The 19,948-nt window shown below is 48.0% G+C and overlaps 1 protein-coding gene across 28 annotated transcripts in view; it reads left to right on the top strand.

The window, feature by feature from the left end:
• LPP (LIM domain containing preferred translocation partner in lipoma) overlaps positions 1-19,436 on the top strand; it is a 432,466-nt gene extending 413,030 nt beyond the window's left edge. For all 28 annotated transcript variants that reach the window (XM_025202699.1, XM_014519363.2, XM_025202677.1 and 25 more), the window contains 2 exons: positions 3,845-3,965; positions 5,458-19,436. In XM_025202699.1, coding sequence (XP_025058484.1) covers positions 3,845-3,965; positions 5,458-5,586 — 250 coding nt within the window. In that variant the 3' untranslated portion in view covers positions 5,587-19,436. The remainder of the gene's footprint in view (positions 1-3,844; positions 3,966-5,457) is intronic.
• The last annotated feature ends 512 nt before the right edge of the window (positions 19,437-19,948 follow it).

The following is a 19,948-nucleotide window of genomic DNA, read 5'->3' as shown; positions in this document are numbered from 1 at the left end:
CAGCAGGACGGTGACCCTTTTTTTGGTGCAGAATTGGCATCATATTTTTGTGGCCAAAACATAAATCGGGTTGTTTCCACCTACACTTGTCTGGTTGCAAGTGCAAATTAGGTAAGTAAGAGATGCACCTGCCAGATTTGCCGTGGTGGTTTGTCTTGGCAGGCAACCCATATGGGCACAAGCCTGGTCCAGCTAAAACTAGAGCTCAGAGAGCAGTGGGGGACCCAGACACCGCAGGGTAGACCTTCCAAAAATTATATTGCAGAGAACCTCTCCACAGGGACACGATCCAGGATTACTACCTATGGGTCCATCTCCAGCTTCTGGGATCTTCATACTTTCCAAGAGACCTTCTTAGGGGAGAGATGCTCTTGACTTCAGTGGATTTATGCAGGAAGTTAGCATGCTGAGGGCTCTTAACTCAGATGCCACAATGATGACCCACTATACTACTTAACTCAGATGCCACAATGATGGGTGACCTACTGTAGATCACAGGATGATAGGAAAGTAGGGCTGGAAGGGACCTCACAAGCTCATCTAGTCCGGCCCTCTGCTCGAAGCAGGATCATCCCTGATTAAACCACTCCGGCCAAGTGTCCATCCAAACTGCTCTTGAAAATTGGCAGGGATGGAGAGTTCACAGCTCTACTCTAGGCGTCCTGCTCCAGTGCTTGGCCACTCACATAGTCAAAAGTTCCTCCTAAACTCCAACCGCAGTCTCCTCTGCTGCAGCTTGAGGCCATTGCTCCTAGTTGTCTTCAGCCACAGAGAAAAGCCCATCTCCTCCTCTCTATAATTGCTCTCTAGGTATTTGAAGACTGTTATCAAACCCCCTCCGCAGTCTTCTCTTCTCTTTGGACTAAAGACCCCTAGTTCCTTCAGTCTTTCCTCATCAGTCATGCTCCCCAGGCCTCTATGAATTCGTATTGCTTCCTGCTGGACTCTTTCCAATCAGTCCAGCAGGAAGCAATCAGTCTTTCCAGTCAGTCCACATCCTTCTTGAAGTGGGCGGCCCAAAACTGGACCTTGTACTTCAGATGAGGCCTCGCCGGTGCTGAACAGAGCAGAAGAATCGCCTCCCTTGATATTCGCTCCTAGTTGTACAACCCAGGATGCTGTTGGCCTGTTCTGCAACAAGAGCACAGTGTTGACTCATTATTAGCTTATAGTCTCCTGTAACCCTCAGGTCCTTCTCTGCAGCAGTTCAGCCCGGCCAGTCATGCCCCAGTCTGTGTTTGTGCATGCAGAGTACAGGACTTTGCACTTGTCCTTGCTGAATTTGATCTGATTGCAGACCATTTTGCCAGTCTGTCCAGGTCATTCTGGATCCTAGCCCTGTTTTCCAGTGTCTGCAACTCCACCCCACTTGTCCACAAATTTGCTCAGCATGCGTTGTATCCCACTGTCCAAATCATTAATGAATATATTAAACAATACCGGACCCAGGAAAGACTCGTGGGGAACCTCACTGGATACCTCCTTCTAACTGGATATGGAGTCATATTGATGATCCAGCCAATTTTTTGTATCCACCTTGCAGTCCTTTCCTCCAGTCTGTATTTCCTTAGCTTGTTAACGAGGATGTCATGGGAGACAGTAGTAAAAGCCTTCTTGAAGTCAGGTATATCATATCCACTGCTCTCCTCCCATCCACAGAGCCTGTCACCTGAAGAAAATCAGGTTGGTCGAGCATGACTTGCTCTTCATGAATCCTTTCTGGGTCTTCCTGATCACCTAGTGGCATCACACTAGATTCCTTGAGGACCTGCTCCATGATCTTTCCAGGCATTGAGATCAGACTGACCGGTCTGTAATTCCTCAGCTTCCCCTTCCCTTTCGTAAAGGTGGGTCCTTTGTTTGTCCTTTTTATTGCCATCTCAGCTCTTTCTTGACCTCCACAAGTTCCCAAAGAGGATTAGGAATGGCTCAGAAATGACCTCGACCACTTCTTTCACTACCCTAGGATGCATCCCATCCCGCCTTGCCGCCTTGAAAACATCAACGTAATCCCTGATCTCTTCTGCCATAACTCTAGGCTGTTTAGCTCCTTCCTTATCTTTCCTGCCAACTGTGCTCGTCACCCCTATTTGGGAAGACCGAAGTAAAAACAGGCATTAAATACTTCAGGGGTGTAGGTTGTAGCCGTGTTGGTCTAAGGACATAGGCAGACAAGGTTCCTTGGGTGAATCTGATATCAGATTCACCCATTAAATACTTCAGCCTTTTCTGCATCATCCGTAACTAAATTATCATGGGACTGATGGCTTCTCTGGTCTTCCCCTTACTCTTCACATACTCATCGAATCCCTTTTTATTGCCTTTTATGTCCCTGGCCAGTTGCATCTCCAAACTTTGCGGTGACCTTCCTAATTTTCCCTCTGCGGTGTGATGCTTTTATACACTTCCCTACTACTATGACCAAGTTTGCACTTTTTGTTGGATTCCTTTTTGAGTTTCAGCTCCTTGAAGACATGGCTGTCTGGCCAGGCTTTGCTGTATTTCCCATTCTTCTGTTGCATCAAGATTGCTTGCTCCTGTGCTCTGCCATTTCGTGGTCACTGCCACCCAACTTATCTTCCACCTTCATAGTCTCAACCGATTCCTCCCCGTTTACGAGCAGTAAATCAAGAGCTTCCCCTCCCTAGTTGGCCTCTCTTGTCATCTGTATCTATAAGTTATCCCTGACACACTCCAGGGACTTGCTGCACTGCTCGTGCACTGCTGCATTTCCCCTCCAGCTAATTAAAGTTCCCCATGAGAGCCAGGTCCAGCGATTTGGAAACTTCCCCCAGTCTCATCCACTTTGTCCTCCTGGTTTGGTGGCCTGTAACACATGTCTGCTCTGGCATCCCCCTCCTGTTCTCCCCTCTGACCTTTGCCCAGAAGCTGTGATCAGGTTTACCTCCTGCTTCGTACTGCATGCCAGACACACGTGCATCACCTTTGTATATAGGGCAATGCCTCCTCCTTTCTTCCCCTATCTATTTGTCCTGGACAAGCTATAGCCACGTATGCCCATAATCCCCATTGCATCCTAAGTCTGTGATTGTATTGGGACCCCCCAATTCTTCCTGTCTGTCCCCCAAGCTTTATACAAACATCTCAGGTATCCAGCTAATTGCCCTGTTTTCTCCCCTGAGACTTCTGCTCTTGCTTCCCCTAACCACGTTTTTATCCATTTATTTAACTCTGGACTCATGTCTCCATCCCTTGGTGAATGTAGTTGAAAGTCCTCCTCACTATGTTAGCAAGCAGAATATACTCTCCAGGTAGTCTCTGAGGTCTCCTGCAGCATGCTGTAGGCCCTCAAAACCATCCTTAATGCATCCTCTTCAAGGAGGCAGCTCTGCTTGCAGATAGAGTATATACGCTGTGCCAGGGTTTATCGGTTGTGTCGGACTTTCTGATGCACATGACATGCTTACGTGAGTGTCATCAGCTTTACAACCGTGTCAAGAAGGAGCAGATGGATGATATGAACCCCTACGTTGTTGCAGCTTAATTGGATCCAATGTAGAATCAGAGGTAAAACTATAGTGGCATAACTTGCATTGGTGCAAGTGCCGTGTGTCTGCAGCTGTGCCAAGGTAACTCTGCTATAAGCAAGCAGGATGTCACTTCTTGCCTTGCCACCTGGCAGGGAGAAGCTGTAACATTGCCTTCTGCAAGCAGCTGCCTCTGGATAGGTGCCTGTCTGTCTGCTCCACCTCCTGGGTTAATTTACAGCTCTATGCAAAACCAGTATAAAGCAAACCAGTGTGCGAGTGGGTTGCATGCCCAAGCCTTTAAAAGGAATGTGCCTGTGCACTTGGATGACCCAAAATATGCCTGTTTTCTTCAGGAAATTTGCACCGAGATGTTCTGTGTGTAAGGAGCCCATCATGCCGGCTCCAGGTCAAGAGGAGACCGTCCGCATTGTGGCTTTGGATCGTGACTTCCACGTTCAGTGCTACCGGTGCGAGGTGAGCATTCAGACCACGTCCAAGGACAAAAAGCTACAGTGGGTTATTCCGTGATGGCAGAAACGCCCTTGCGTGCCAGGCAAAACAGGCCCGTTTCTGCGATCGCCTTGGCTGCACATCCAGGTTGCTCCCTCGACTTCACCGAAAGCTATTCTCAATCTACACGCACCCAGAGGAGAGGGTCAGGCCCTCTGTTCATGAGCGTGTCCTTGTGCTAGGAAGAGAGTATGACCCTGTAATGAGATGGTAAGATTTGAGCACGCGATAGATTGTGAGTTGGATGTTTCCTCTATTAAAATCAGGGTTAACGCCTGTCAGTTTAGGCACAAGGGGATGAAAACCGTAAGTTAAAAAACACCCAGGAAATCATCAGAGCAGTGACCTACGTAGGGCAAGGTGACTTGGGGAGTCGCCCCTGGAGATGATTTGAAGGTGGAGGGGGGCAGAAAATAATGGCTGTTGTCACTGCCACACAAAGGTTAAAAAGAAACACCAGTGGCATGGTGGCAACCAGCAGCCAGCATTGCCCCCGTGTGTGGCAGCTGCCCTGGGCACCACGCCGCGTCTTTAGTGCTGCAGACAGCATGTAGCTAAAGACTTTTATTGGTCACATATGCCTATCAGCTCGGGTGCTGCTTCCCTGTTGAATGTCCTTGCCCCCTTCTGACGCTGTTATCCGTGACTTAGGCCAGCTGCTGAGGCCCACGTGTGTCGAAGCCATGCTTCGGTATTGCAATGCCTGCCTCATTTAGGAGCACATCCGCCCCCAGAGCCACTGGGACACAGGCTCCAGGTGCCTAAATTGTGGTTGAAAGCAAGGCACAGGCTCCTAAATCATGTAGACAGCGCAGTGCTGAGCAGCGCCTCGATCTCTGCATGCCTCAATCCTCCATCTGCAAAACACGAGAGGGTTAAGGGGCTCTCTTTTCTTCTTCGCTTTCCTGTCTTGTGTGCCCAGGCTGTAAGTTCTCTGATGTAGGGCCTGGGTTTCCCTGTGGGTAGGCGCAGCCCCAGCCCAAAGGGCTCCCAGTAGTGATGTTAGCGCGGCTAGCACATGGCTTAGCTCCTATGTGTTTTGTTGCTTTATGGAGTCATCTCTTCCAGAGGCAGGCAGGTACCCGTAGTCAGAGATATTAGCAGCAAACTTGCTTTCTGAGCCACGCTGCCTTTTTTTAATTATTATTATTCCTGTTTCCTTTAGCCAACACCGCTGCAACTTGGATGTTTCTTGCAGCGTTGCAAACTTTCCCCTTCCTCAGAGCTGGGAAAGGAACAACCGCGTTATATTTGCAATGGGGTTGCATGCAGCAGCGAGCTTGGGAGCCCCATCGCTGTGGCACATCAAGGGAGATGTGTGCACCTCAGCTGAGTGCTTCACACTGCCTGGGGCTGCATTTTTGGAGCAGCAGGGATAGGAGTGGGTTAAGAGGGTGCTTTTGGCTTATTTCAGTCTCCCACCATTCATTTCTTTTGGCTTTTGTCTGTGCTCCAGGACTGTGGCGGCCTCCTGTCTGAAGGGGACAACCAGGGCTGTTACCCTCTGGATGGACACATCCTTTGCAAGACCTGCAACTCTGCTCGGATCCAGGCACTGACTGCCAAGGCCAGCACTGACCTCTGAGCCCCCACCGCGACACTCCCGTTTTGTCTGCTGGGGAATTGCACAAGCGTTGCTTTTAGCCTGACTCCTTTCCAACCTAATTCTCGATTGAAAAGGTAAAACTGGAAGGCCTTGGACCAAGAGGGCTGGTTCCTAAGTGGGGTTCTTCTGAACCTCCAAATGATTCATCTTGCCTGAGATAAAGCTGAAACTGTTGGGTTTGATTCTTCTCTTACATGTGTGACAGTCTGATCCGGTTCTTGCTGGAAGCCCTGAGTTGTTTTGCATTGATTTTTAATGAGATCGGGAGTGAAGTCTCTCAATTAGAGCTTGCTCCATAGTAACAGACTGCACGCGTGTGAGACGAGAAGCCGTGTCTCAACACGGCCTACGCAGCGCTGACCCCGCCGAGCTTTCACGTACGTGTGGCTTGTAGGGGGGCCCACAGTTGGACTCTCCACCTCTCCCTCATGTCCATGCTTGTCTCCATTCCCTTCCAGTTTAATACCCTTTTCCTTTTTTGTTATACAATCATAGTTTACTCTTGCTTAAATGTATTCAGTAACAATACTTCCAACTCACAGATGCTTAAGCATTTCTGTATGAGCAATGGCTGAAAGATCTCAGCTTGCACATATGCTCACCCATACACATGTTGGTTTACTAGAGATCGGGAGCCAATTATGTACGTTGAGAAGCGATGTTAATTAAGTTTGGGTCTGAAAAGGTTCAAAAGCAACCCCACGTGGTTACAGTGACGCTGACTAATAATCATTACTGTCCGTGAGCGATGCTCAAAAAACCTTAAGCCAGCCATCGATCAGTGCAGCGGTGTAGAAACCCAATGGATGGGCAGGGGTGGTTTCCAGACAGGTAAAGTCATGCCATTTTGATCCACCCTCTGCTGACACCAATGGAAAGATTCCCATTGACTTTAATGGGCGTTGAATCAGACCTTAAAATCGGAAGGGGCTTTTGCAGCATACTTGAACAGGAATTACAGTACGAGGCACTATTCAATTCTGGGCCCTTTCCAAAGAGCTGACCCAGTTCTTTCTCCATCTTGAGAGTCCCACAGGGGCATTTTTGCTGCCAAACAGGAAAAGAGGGACGTGGTTCTGCTTGCCTTTGCTTTTAGTTTCATTCCAATCATATTTTTTCTTCCCAGTGAAGAAACGTCATTTCACAGGAACGGCGGAGTGATTGGCGTTCCAGGCAAAAGGGACACGCTAATCCTCTCTTCCAGGAGTTAAAAATTAAGACCAAGGTCAGCGAACACCTGGGCACGGGCAGCTCTTGGAGGTTTGCCTTGTTTTGTTGTGTTTGTTAATTAAGAACCGAATTATAAATCTGCAGCTCGTTTTGCGGGAGCTTTAATACTCTTGTTTACGAAACCTCTAATAACTAAGGTGCAAATTACAGAACGAAGGAGCAATTTTCATATCACTGAATTGACATTAATGTCTTATTTGCAGATGTAATCAAAAAGAATACCTTTCTGTGCACTTACCAGATTACAAGCTGGAATCAAAGCCGTTGAGGGGTGATTGACCATATTAATAACGAACTGGTGGATTTGACTATTAAGTTTTGTGAGGTTTTTTTTCCTCTGGTGCACACAGTAATAGAAATGGAAAATACAGTGCTTTCCTTTTTAGCACAAAAGCCCAACATAATTATAACTTCCCATCTAAATCCCTGTGGATGGGATGAATGGCTGCAAAGCATGGGAAAAGATGGAAAATTGACTCTGACTGTAACTCCTGGAATTGGTATGCTTCCTTTCCGTTGCATGTCACAGTGAACAACTCCATGTCCATAGTTATCAAGCCATTGTACTGAATTAGAGAATTGGGGTCTGATTGTCCTGTCCATTAGTGCAAGTATGTGCTGGGCAAACTCCATTGGCTTTACCCTAATTAGCCCCATAGCAACCTGTGGGAAGTTTGATCCATGGAAAGGAATTTTTCTCCTGTATGGATTTCCTGGCAGGGCATTGACTATGCAAAAGCATCTCGTCTTCATATCAAAATTTCATACCCAGCTTTCACGAGTGTTACCGGCTGTATGCAGGCAATTCGACCTCACTTGTCTCGGCACGTTTTTTTTTTTAATAGGTTGCATTTGGGCTTCTCACCACTGGCGATGGCAACTCAGGTCATGTTGAGCTCACTCATTTTACGTGCAAAAGAATGTTAAATAAGTGCTGTTTGATGATCTCTGCCCAAACGTGGAAGTTCAGCCCGCCGACGGTGCCTTCCTTTTCATCACACATCTCATCGTGTTCATGCCTCGGTCATGGGTTCCTTAGCGCCTCCTCGCCGAAGCACGACGGGAGTGTGATGTCTGCCGTGGAGGAAGTCACGGAGCGGGCGGCAGATCTAGCTCTGAACTTCCGTATCCTTGCAGGTTTAAATTGGACGGTTGCTGCGTCTTTATAGCTCCGAATCACACATTAGAAAGCGATGAGAAACAGCTGCTGTATCTACGAGGTGGGAACGTGATGTGGCTTGAGATCGAGGCTGCAGGGTTCTCCTGATAACCGCAGACTAGATTTTGGCCAAGCCACATGTCGGTAACCTCTCCCTGCACACCAGGACGTAATCGTGCAAACCGACTTCCCACGTGGTGCGATTTTAATTGCATTCATTATAGAATGGCCCAAATGGCAGCATCCAGATCCAGATCCTCTCTTTCCAAAATATCTGCCCGTGTCTGGATTTCAGGTTTTAAATTAGGTCATTCAAGAACCAAGAATAAGCCCGGACGCCCTGCTCCGAACCTCCAAGCAGGTGGGTGCGTTGCAGAAAGGGTCTCGAGAGGTCTCTGGATCGGAGGTGCTCAAAAGGGCATGAGCGTTGCTCTCCTTCCCTGAACAGCAGCTGTTTTTCAGACTTAAAATATCCAAGCAAAACTCTTATTTCTTTTTAAATAACACTCAGAAGCAGTGACCCGTTTGAGTGAGTGATTGCTTAGAATAGTTTTTTTGTTTTAAATGCATTTGTTCGTGGTGCCTACATTTGCAATGACTGTTCTGGAATGAGAATGTTATCTATGTGACATAGAGGCTGTCATCACTTATCCGCATGTCCGCCCCGTTCGACCAGGGTCTGAAGCGAGCGTGCCGACGGGCCGTTGCGGCGCGTTCGTGCACCGCCCAAGCATTGCTTCGTCACAATCTTGAGCTTGTATTTATTATGTATCCTCGGTTATCTCTTTCCAAAGAAAAAGCCTTGATGCCAAAGAGACCTCGTTCTTTGAAGGTCCCCTTCAAGTCCTGATATCAAGTCGTATCATCTCCCGAGGACAGTAACGCTCCAAAACTTCCCTTTTACAAGGAGTTCGACTATTACCTAGACCTTTTTCCTTGGAGGCTCTTCGGCTTTTCTAGCATGCCATAGAAAATGGAGCCTGATCTAGTTTCATATTGCCCAGGTGGAGATGTGAGACCCAGGATCAAGCCCAGATCCAGCAAAATATTTAAGCCCGGGCTTAAATGTTTGCTTTAAGCGTGGGCTTAAATCTGTTCCTCAATAGGACATACATTTAGGACATCAGATTTGGTTGCCTTGGTTACAGCCAAATCCCCTGGCACACCCCCAAAGTGAATTCTAGTTTTGTTTTTGTGTTAGCGTGATGGCTTTTTATTGTCATTTATTGTTTTATTTTAATCATTGCCTGAATGTTACCTTTTCAAGCAAAAGGCAATATCACAGCTTTAGCCTATCCGATAATGCACCTTTGATTTTATATATATATATATATATATATTTTTAAAATATTAATTTAGGGGTATTTTTAGCACTGCTGCCAAACACTAGTCACCATGACATCTAGCAGAGTAAAGCTTACCATTGAGCTGTAAGGCAGAGGCAAGACTTACGGGAAGTCTTGGCCAGGTTTTGGCGCGTGGGGATGACTTGCACCCCAATTCTTCTGCAGATGTTGTGCCAGTATTGCACTTGGTCACAGATGAAGTCCATCGGTGGTTTGGATAGGAGGCTGCCAACCTGGGCAAGCATAGTGAATCCTCGCCTAGATGGAAAGGAGGATTAGATCTTCTTGGAGATAATTCCCCAGCAGCTAGTGGAAGCACAAAGGGCACAGCAGACTCCTCGTCGGAGTCGTCCCCGCCATGAAGATCTCTTGGGGAGCTCTTTGCTAGGACATCCAGTGCTTTGCTACTTCGCGTCTATCTGAAGAGCTCAAAGCCTTTTTCTTTTGCATTTTCAGTTGCATCTTGTTCCTATCCATTGCTTGAATCCTGCCTTGGTTCATCCAGCAGTGCTGATCTTATTTTACATAGCTGTCGCAGCTGTCGGTCAGGACTGACAGGCAAAGACGTGCTGCCGATTGGCGCGGTGACACTCGAAATAGCAAACACGAGCCGCGTGCCGAGAGCTGACGGATGGCAGGGCGCGAGGAGTGACGTGCAAACAGAAGTAGAGCGGGACGCAGCAACACTACTTAGCACCAGAGATGGTCACACTTTAACACTACACTTCTCTCGTTGTTGTTAAAAGTTGGGGCCCTTTCCAACAACATTTCGGGGGGGGAGAAATTGCAAATGCTAACGACACGTTCTCTTTTGACGATGTTTTCTGCAGCATTATTTTATGATATTTGAATCAGATTTATTGAAATTTGCACTCGTGGCTTTTTTAAATAGGTAGTAAGGGTGTTTTTTTTTTTCCATTCTTCATTTTCTTCCTTGGTATTTTTGATAAATGAAACAATTTTAATGACTTGGATAACTTTTTATAGGATATCGCCACAAAGGAAGAATGGGAAATAACCCCTTCTTTGACCCCGTGACATTTCGCACGACATCTTTTCTTCAGTTTTGAATGACTTGACTTCTGGGAGACCCCCATCTTCCTAGGGCAGTGATTCTCAACTGGGGTTTCATGGTGCACCGGGTGCCTTGAGGGCTGTTCAAGGGTGCCACAGGTTTACTGCAAGGTTTTAGGTGTGCAAACTTAATTCACAAGATCAACCCAGAGGTTTCACACAGAAGTTCACAGTGTTAAAACCCTTGTGGTCTTTCTGGGATCTTTGCAATATAAGAATTACGGTACTCTAGTATTTTTCCGTAGTCCAAAAACCAGCAAAAACACGAAGCGCTGGCATTTTCCAAGGGGTGCCTCGCGTCCAATGAGGGGTGCCTCGAATCTAAAAAAAAGGTTGAGAACCGCTGTCCTAGTTGATTCAATCCAACTGATATGGCTGTCTTGAGAAAAACAGTATTACTTCTTTTGGGAACAGTGTTGTCTCCAGTCTTCCAACCAGCCGATGAGCGTTTAGGAAGATGGTGAGCGTGGCAGTTGCTATGTCCTTTATTTTAAGGGGTGAAGGGTGCATGCAGATTATTGCAGCTGCTATCAGGAAACACTAACTGACCCTCCCTCGGAGCCTGGCTTCATCCCTTTGAGCTTGGGAAAGGCATTACTCCAAATACATTTCCAGAGATATCTCTAGTCTTCCTTTACATTTCAGTTCGAAGGTGCAACGGTTGATTTGTCTATCCAGGCCCTTAGTTTTGCATCGATGAACCATGAAGATAGCACCACACCCCTTCCTCAGCCATTTGTGAAACCATCCAATCTATTTGGCGCCTCTCTGTGCAATGGAAATGTGTACCCTAATCAAGGGCTCTCGATGGACTTGTAGCATAGAAGTTCTCAGATGTAACACTGACGTCCTCGACTTTTTACAAGAAAAAACACTAATGGAAACTTTGCAACGGTTGGTTTAGGAATAGACCCATCCGCACGTCCACATTGCACTGGTTGGAGATGATGACTGATTTGACATACAGTCGAGTAATTGGTGCTGTTCCTATTACACATGCCCTTTCTTCATCACTACTCTCCATCGCTTTGGCATTATAAATAAGATACCCCCTCTGATTCTGTAGCTGAATCAGATGGGAGCTGAGTTAATAGGAGCAATTTTAAATGGTCTTTTTTTCCTTGTTTTTTGGGGGTTTTGTGCGACTCTTCCCAATTATTTTGACATCTCAAGAAAAGGGGCCGAGAACGGTGACCTTTCCAGTGGTTAGAGTCCGTGTTTGCAGCTCCGTCTCCGTCTCCCTCGCTCACCCCAGGTCACTCGCACGGCCTTTTGCACCCTCTGTCTGAGCGTGCCCACGTGTGTAACAAGAGTACCTGCCGCTCAGACGTGTCGTGAGACTCAGTCAATACTTACCAGATTGATTCAGCTCTTGAATCAAAGCAGCCCTATGCATCCATAGCATCAGAGGCAGGGGATCCACGTGCCTGCCATGCGAATCTCAAAAGGAAGTGATTATACTCGTTGCTTTTTAAATGATACTGAAATTGTACCTTAAATCTTCCTTAAAATTTACCTGAAAAATCAGTCAACGTGAACCACAGAGGCGTAGGAAAGCAGGGACTTATCAGGGAGAATCCAATCAGATATTTGTTTTAAGGATGAAGGGTAGGGGTGTGCGTGTGTCTGTGTGTATATATATATATATGCATATATATGCATATGTATATATGTATATACACATGCATATGTGTATATATATATATATATGTGTATATGCCTGTGTATATATATATATATTCCTTCAAAACTTGAGATGTTTGTAGTTTTTCTCCTGTATGTATTTATTTAATATCTTCCTATCAATGGGGCGGCTGCAATTCTCACTTGTGAGGGATCAAAGGGTCGATCTGGTCTTGCGCATGGAGTTTATACCTGTTTTCTGTTCTTTCAAGAGGTCACTGGCTTTTTTTTTTTTTTTTTGCATAATTAGATCTCTTTATATAGAGACCAGTCAATACGAATCTTTTTTTAGTCCGCGAGTATTTTTTAATTAACCAAATCTCGGGTCGGCGGAAAAGCGCTGGGTTGTTGGGGGGGTTTTTTGCTCTATATAAACGCTGCATTTCATTGAAAAGACACAATCAGCATCTCCCTATATATCTGTGTGGTCATTTTATTGCTGTTCTACATCCAAGACTAATATTGAGCCAGATTGCAAAGGCAAACACTCGATGTGACCTAGTTCCTTTGAGCAGCGAGCATCTTTTGTCGGCTCAGCTCCTGCTTGTTTGTGCGGCTTTTTTAAATGCTGGATTGCAAAACGAGAGTTTCCTAAAGAGGAAAAGAAAATGGTGTTTGATGGGCAGGAAATTCGGGGGTCTCTGGCCTGGCGCGTTTTTCCCTTTGAATTCAGCCGTCGTAGCGTTTTAGGCTCGTGCCGGGACACGCAGTCGATTTGGCCGGTAGTCCGATTCAGCCCGTTGCCCCTAAGCGGCTGCAGCCCCGCAAAGCTTTTCAGCAGTCCTGGCTGCCTTCCCTCGCTCCCATTTGGTACGTATTTGCACAACTGAACCGAGCTTTTCTTTCTGCGGGAGGTCAGATGGGAGCGATACGAAACACTACATTTTCTAAACAAGCGGAGCCGTTGCAGCCGCGGCGCTGGGGGCAGGACCGCGACTTTCGGTGGCTGCTCCGCTCTGCAAGGCGATCCTGAGGGCGCCCGTCCCTGGCACGGGATGCAAAACCACAGCCCTTGCTTGGTAGTAAACTGCATACTGGAGCCCAGCTGCCCGGCTCCGGCGTCGCCCTTCCAGCGGCTTTCCCTCTTCCTTGCACGAAGGGAAACTTTCCCAACCCGGGGCGTATATTTAGCCTTTCTCTTGTGTAAGAAGCTGGCAGCGCTGGATGCTCCTTAGGATTCTTGCTGAAACCTCGGCGAGCCACGGATGAATGGCTTGTGTTTTTTAATTTTTTTGGTTTGGTTTGGTTTTGATGAGATTAGACATTGCATATTGATGAGCGAGCGTTTCAAAGGTCCGTGGGGCTTTGGTACGTATTAAGAATCTCTGAAGTTAATATTCGCCACGTTTTACATATTCAGAAGGAGCGAGCTGCATCAAATGGCTTTTGATATACGTGTACTGTGGGAGGGGGGTAGGTTTTGAGCAAACACTAGGGGGTTGTGGCTCAGCTGATTTGTGCTTTTAAAGCCTCTCTTTGTTCCCACATATCAAAACCATCGTGAGATAAGCAGCCCTGGTGCTGCTGACAAACCAGCCTGAGCAGCGGTGCTGGTCGTGGAGCCAGTCTAGGCTTCACCGGGATTTCCTGAGGCTGGTAAGGGTTAAGCCCCTGAATTAGGTACCATATTTCCAGTGGGAGTCGAGGCACTTCCTTGCCTGGTCCTGTGGCTGAGCTCCTTTCCTTCCAGTTCATACCATTGCACCGGCAGCAGACGCGGGCAGCCGTGAAGGCTGGCCTCGAGACGGTGGCTCTCTCGTGTCCGCACACTTACTCTTTCCAGATGTTGGAGCCTAGCTGCGGTCAGGCTGCCTTTGAAGTATGTCAGGGCACCCTTTTGGGGGTGGAATGACTGTCAGGCTTAATGCTTCTGCGGAGGCCGTGATCCCTGTCTCTATGGGGAGAAAGACGGGGCAAATACAGCCTGCAGATACAGCTTTCCAGTGCAGCGCTGGCCCTCCCAGTCTGCCTTCAGCTTGGCTTCCCTCCGGGCAGGACATTTGGACATAGGCTGCTTGTGACATCCGGTTTTTCCTTTGCAATCACGACTCCTTCCTTCGCAGGGGCCGTGTTTCTGAGAAGAGTGGCCAAGCCTAGCTGGGGGGAGAAGGAGAGAGCTGCCTTCAGTTTGGGCTCACAAATGTCGCACATCCCTGGTACTATCATCTTCTCGCTCCCTTGCACCTCTTGACAAAGGTGAGGTTGAAATATTAACAGCGAGGGCTTTTCGGCCAGGTGCCTTGAAAACCCTGCCAGATTGCCAGCAGAACAAGAGAGTTTAGGGTTCGCCCTTCGGCCCACGCTTGCACGGTTTTGATTTGAAATGAGGTTGTCCCGCTTGCAAAAGTCCAACCAAACGGATGCTTTCCATTCTTGCAAAGAAAGGACGACTCCAGCCGGAGCAAACCCGTGTTCGTCACACCCGGGACATTTCCTCGGAGGGCTCCTGGAGCCCAACCGCTCTCCGTAATAAAGGGCAGAGCCCGTGATCGCAGCCTGCACGGTGATCTTACCTCCCCGCGTTACAATTTACTAGGTATCGCAGTGCTGGCTTCGGTCCATGCGTTGGCTGCTCTCCATCCGGGAGACCGCCGTGCGAAGATGCAGGGACTACAGGTGGAGGAGTCTTCCTCTTTCGCAGGCATCGGCGTGGTTTTAGGCTTGCAGCAAAGCAGACGGGGAACAGGAGAAAGCGTTACCAACCCTGCACAGGAGAGCACGGGCTGCATGCCAGGCGTGTATTTTCGGAGATCTTGGAATGCATGTAAGAATGAACTTTTGAATCCTTTTCAGGCCCTAACTAGCATGCTTTCCAGGGAGGGAGTTTACATACCAGCATTTCACTGATGGCAGCAGTTTCTGGAGGGCTTGAACTTTCTTTTGGAGCTAAGATTGCAGCCCGCACGGTTGCAAAGAGGGCTCTTGTCCAGAGCCGCGGGGCTGCGCACGCATGGCAGGGGGAATGCAAGTCAGGGGTAACTTCAGCAAAGTTAAAGTAGTAGCAAGCAACGATGAGCAAGCCTGGGATCAATTGTGAGCCCTTCATGCCACCCGTTCATCTCCGTGACCCTGAAAGCTGCCGGTGACTAAGCAAGACGGTCACCTGAAGATCCAACCAAATGAGGCGTTGACTCTGAAACCTAACGACGACCCCATGATTTGAATGTAGTTGAATCTGAGCTAATTGTTCTGGCAGAAAGCTCCCAGCTCTTCTGGGAAGTGGACTAGAGTTTGGAAACGCTGGTTAAACAACAATAGAGTACTCCTTACACATTAAATTGCAGCCCTGGGGCTATCTTGGCTGGATGGCATGGTAAGTGTAACAGTAGATGCAAAAAAAATATTAACAACCAAGCAGGGATATTTGAAATGCCCCTGATGCTCTTATGCAAACCCAAAACCTTCCCTTCTTCTCAAGCTTGCACTATCACACCTTCCCTTTTTTTTTTTGTCTGACTTTGTAAAAAGCACAAAGATGATTTTTTTTTTTTTAACTCTACTTCTAAGAAAGTCGATACTTAAAAGAGGGGAAAAATCTCCCTCTCAAACACTTGGGTTTTTCAGGCTTGGAAATAATTTCTACACCTGACCCAGTTCCTGCAGCTGCCAAAAAAGAAAAGAGAACGCTATTTAAATTTTTCAGAGAACCATTTATCTCTGAAAATATGCCATAGCAATTTGAGGTGGGGGTGGAGACTTAGCTATTTATCTCCACAGCCTGATATTTCTCTTTATGTTTCTAACTGTCAAGGGAAAAGAAAGGGGTAGGAAGCTATTCTTGGGCTATTATTGATGTATTGTGTTGCCATTATGTTGGATGTCTGCTTTCCTATACACTGAAGGACGTTAATAATAGCCCTCTTTCCCCCAGTCCCTCTTTGGGAAGATATGGATACGACCTGAGCCCCGCTGCCCTTTTCAGTACATATCTATTTTTTCAATAATCATTTCTATACCGGTTTTGGGAGCAGGGCACATCAAGCGGAGTGAGATGGAGCGTCTCCCCAGCTTTTCCACCCGCCTGCTTTCTATTTCAGGTGAACCGCGTACCTATTCCCCACCTGCTCCTTCCTGTTTTAGACTGTAAATGCTTCTCTCACTCGATCTTTATACGAAGCCTCGTGCGATGGGACCTTGCGTCTGATAGGGGCCGCGGCGCTGCTACAGAAGGGGAAAAAAACCCCACATCCATTTGGTCTTACGTTAAAAATAGGCAGTGCTGCTTGGGGGAAACGACTAGGAATCTGACACCACTGCATTTAAACTTAGCCTAAATTACTGAAACGTCACACTTCCAGGGATGCAGGGCTTGCATTTAATAGGCCAGATGGATTAGCAATGCACGTGGTGAACAGATTTAAAATAATACCAGCGTTCAGGGTCCCCTGAAGCATTGGAAGACCAGTGTCAGCAACACAAGGTGGTAACGAAGGCCGTGAAGCCGCCTCCAAGCAGAAAGTGGAAGCGCACGATGCAAGGGAAAAGCAGAGGACAGAAGCAAAGGGATGGATGTAACAGGCCTGCGGGAGTACGGACCCCCCGCCTCCGTTTTGCAGGAGAGCTGCATGCAACTCGTGAGAGTTTCTGAAAATCAGGCCCACGTCTCTTCAGTCCTTTGGTTATCATTACTCGTCTCGTGGTCATGCTGCGCCGAGCCCTGTATAAAGGCCGGGGGTGTCCGTGCTCCCCGTGGAGAGATACCGGAGCCAGCTGCAATTGCACAAAGCAAGCAGCACCCCGTTGCATCCATGCAGTGCTCTGCTTGGGCTAAGTCACCCTCAGGGGCCTGGATTGACACGACCGTCCTCCGAGACCTGAGCTACCCGGGTTCCCTGCACATGATGGATGCTCAGGGTCCTTACCTTGAAGAGGTGGCAATCATTTCGGATTCATCAACTTTGAAGACCAGGTCACACCTATTTCCAGTCCCAAACAGGAATTTGAGCGGGTCGTGCTTCTTCATCTGGGAAGCAGCTTGCATCTCGAAGAGGAAGAGGCGCACCGCACTGGTGCAGCTTGTCTTTGGGTTTTTTTTTGGGGGGGGGGTTGGTTTCTTGATGCCTGCTCCTAAAACAAGAATGAGAAAAATGCTGTGATCTGCAACAAGGAGCTGAAGCCAAAGTCAGATAAGTCCTGTGCAAACAGCACATCGCTTCGGCAGCCGTAGCTGGAGGATCTTTTGTGGTTTCTGCAGATGGGCAGCGTAGCGCTGGGAGAAGGGAAGGACCCACTCCTGAGACCTCTCCATCGCTCTCTCCATGCAATCTGGTGTCTGGTGCTTTCCCAGTTTAGTTTTACTTCCCACTTCTACAGCAGGCCTTCAGAGCACAATCCTTCTGCTAGAAACGTGCATTTTCTCTCGACTGCTAATCCTGGGATTATGTGCAATGATGATGGGAGAGCAGGAATTCTTCGTAATTAGGCCACCTTTGCCGTGGTGCTAATTTGCCATGCAGATGGCAGCATGGTATAAACCAGGGGTGTCCTGCAGGCCGGATCCACCCTTGGACTTGACTCGCAGGCCACATCTGGCAGGCATTGTGGTCCAGCCTCATGCGGGCACCGTGTGCAACGCTATCCTGGACCAGTGGGCATCACAGGAACTGGGTCCTGCATGCTGGAGGAAATGGGAGAGGGGTGTTTCTGGGCCTGATCCAGCTCAGAGTCAGCCACACCACTCCTCCTGCCCATGGGGCGGGCAAGATGATTTCCCAGAGAGGTGGTGGCATCTCCATCCTTGGAGGTTTTGAAGACCCGGCTAGACAAACCCTTGGCTGGGATGATGTGGTTGGGGCTGGCCCTGCTTGGAGCAAGGGGGTGGACTAAATATGGCCTCCCAAGCTCCTTTCCAGCCTGAATTTTCTATGATTAGATGAGTTTGACACCCCTGGTATAAAGAGGAAACAGTTTGCACTGAAATGCACAAGCAGAGGTTATGGTTCCCATTGAAATACGTTGAGGTTGTCCACCTTGGTCTTAAAAAAAAGAGGCCTGGCACTTTCTGCTCCACCCCACGCCTTACTGACCGCTCTGGAAGGGCAGGAAGCCCCTTCGGATTCGGCCTTTGGACATTCACAGACTCTCCCGTGAGTCCGATCCAGGTCTGTGACCCGTCTCTCTGTCCAGTCCGCGGTATCTGTAATGTGCCTTGTAGCCGTAGCTGCTAAGCACCTGAGATGCATCTTAGCCAGCATGGTCAGAAGCTCGTAGCTGTAGGCATTTTGCAGGAACGTCCCTCTTGGACATTGCTCTTTTCACTAAGTGCCTGTTCTCAAAGCCATAACCCTTTAGGTTTTTGCTGCAATAGAGGGAAATGAGTATGCAGCAGGGAGGAGAGCTACCAATGCAGGGCCAGGCGGCAGCAAGGTTGCATGGCAGAAATCTGTTCTCCTTTGGGATGCCTCGCACACATGGATTCGCCTTGCACACACAGTTGCCTTGTGGATCTCTTCCTGGGCAGAGGGCTGTGCTGCGCTCGCTCTGGTCCTGCTGGGAGCAGGGACGGGTGGTTTTCCTGCGCAGAGGTCATTAGCAGGGAGGACGGCACCTTTGCTTTGCATGCCAAAGACAAGCTCCACGGCAGGGTCTGCTGTCGGACACGCCGTGCCTTTGAATCCTGTTGAAGGTGAGTTGAGGTCTCGCGATTGCTCCGAACTTGTGGGCACCGGAGAGTGCCCCTTGCGTACCTATGAGGGGCCTGATCCTTCCACGGAGGTTTTGCCCAGTCCCGCATGGGGCTAAGAGCACCCTTGCCTCCCGTTGAACCGATCAGCCCCCATGCTGTCTTCCTCCCGGCTTTATGGATTTGAAGGTGCTCAGTAGCTAGCCGCACGGGCCCGTCAGGCCAAATATGAAGTTTACTCTCTGGTAACTTGTGCACATGGATTTCTAAATCCTGTATTCACCTTGATGCTGAGGGCAAGTCCAGCACATCCACGTTTTCTGTATTTATAAATATGCAAAGAGATATATTTTTGTTCTCAGCTAGTTACCTCTCCTAACCCGCCTATTTCAGAGCAACCGGCATATATTTTTTATTCAACACCTGAAATGACTTTTTTACACTAAGAGAATGAAAGCTGGTAGAAGCATGTGTTTTTCTGTATTTTTATTATGCATTATCCAATTATATTGAGATGTATTTTCCTCTTTGCTCTGCTCTTTCCGTTGTTATCCTTACTTTATCAGTTATGCTTTTCTAATGTTTTGTAAGGGAAAATAAATATGCAAAATTGCCAGATGCCTTCCCCCCCCTCACCTCCCTCCTTTGCAGAAGGAGTATCACAAATGCTTTTTATTACATTTTACCAATCCAATAAACTCCTTTATAAATTTCATTTTTGTTTGCTAGTGTGTGAAATTGTTTTCTTTTTTTTTTTCAAGACTTGCGGTATTTACCTTCTCCCGGCCTCCGCTTGCAGTTACGGTTCCTTCCTCCTCTCTGTCTTCCTCCTTTGTCTTCCTCATCCTCCTCTTTGTCTTCCTCCTCTCTGTTCCTTCCTCCTCTTCCTCCTCACTGTCTCTCTTAGCTGCAATCTTTCCCCGTCCCGGTTTTATTGCAGCAAGAGGGATTGATACAACATCCCAGGCCAGGTTTAAGGACAGAAGTGCACTAACCCTGGTCCTTAAAAAGCACCTTGTTTTGGCTGAGCCCCCATGCCTGATCCATGAGATAACTCGGTGTGTGCTTCACGCAGATTTGCTAACTCCCTTTCGACACATCCACCCGGCGCTGAACTATAATCAGATGGACCACGCCGACCTTGGAGCTGAGCATCTTGCTTGGTGGTAGGTGAACGTGAGCATGGCGTGTACGCCCATTCACGAGCCTCGTGAGAGCGGTCAAAGC

This window comes from Alligator sinensis, unplaced genomic scaffold (assembly GCF_000455745.1).
Source record: "Alligator sinensis unplaced genomic scaffold, ASM45574v1 scaffold301_1, whole genome shotgun sequence".
Classification (NCBI taxonomy): domain Eukaryota; kingdom Metazoa; phylum Chordata; order Crocodylia; family Alligatoridae; genus Alligator; species Alligator sinensis.
Note: the sequence above shows the minus strand (reverse complement) of the source record. Positions and strands in the feature narration are given on the sequence as shown.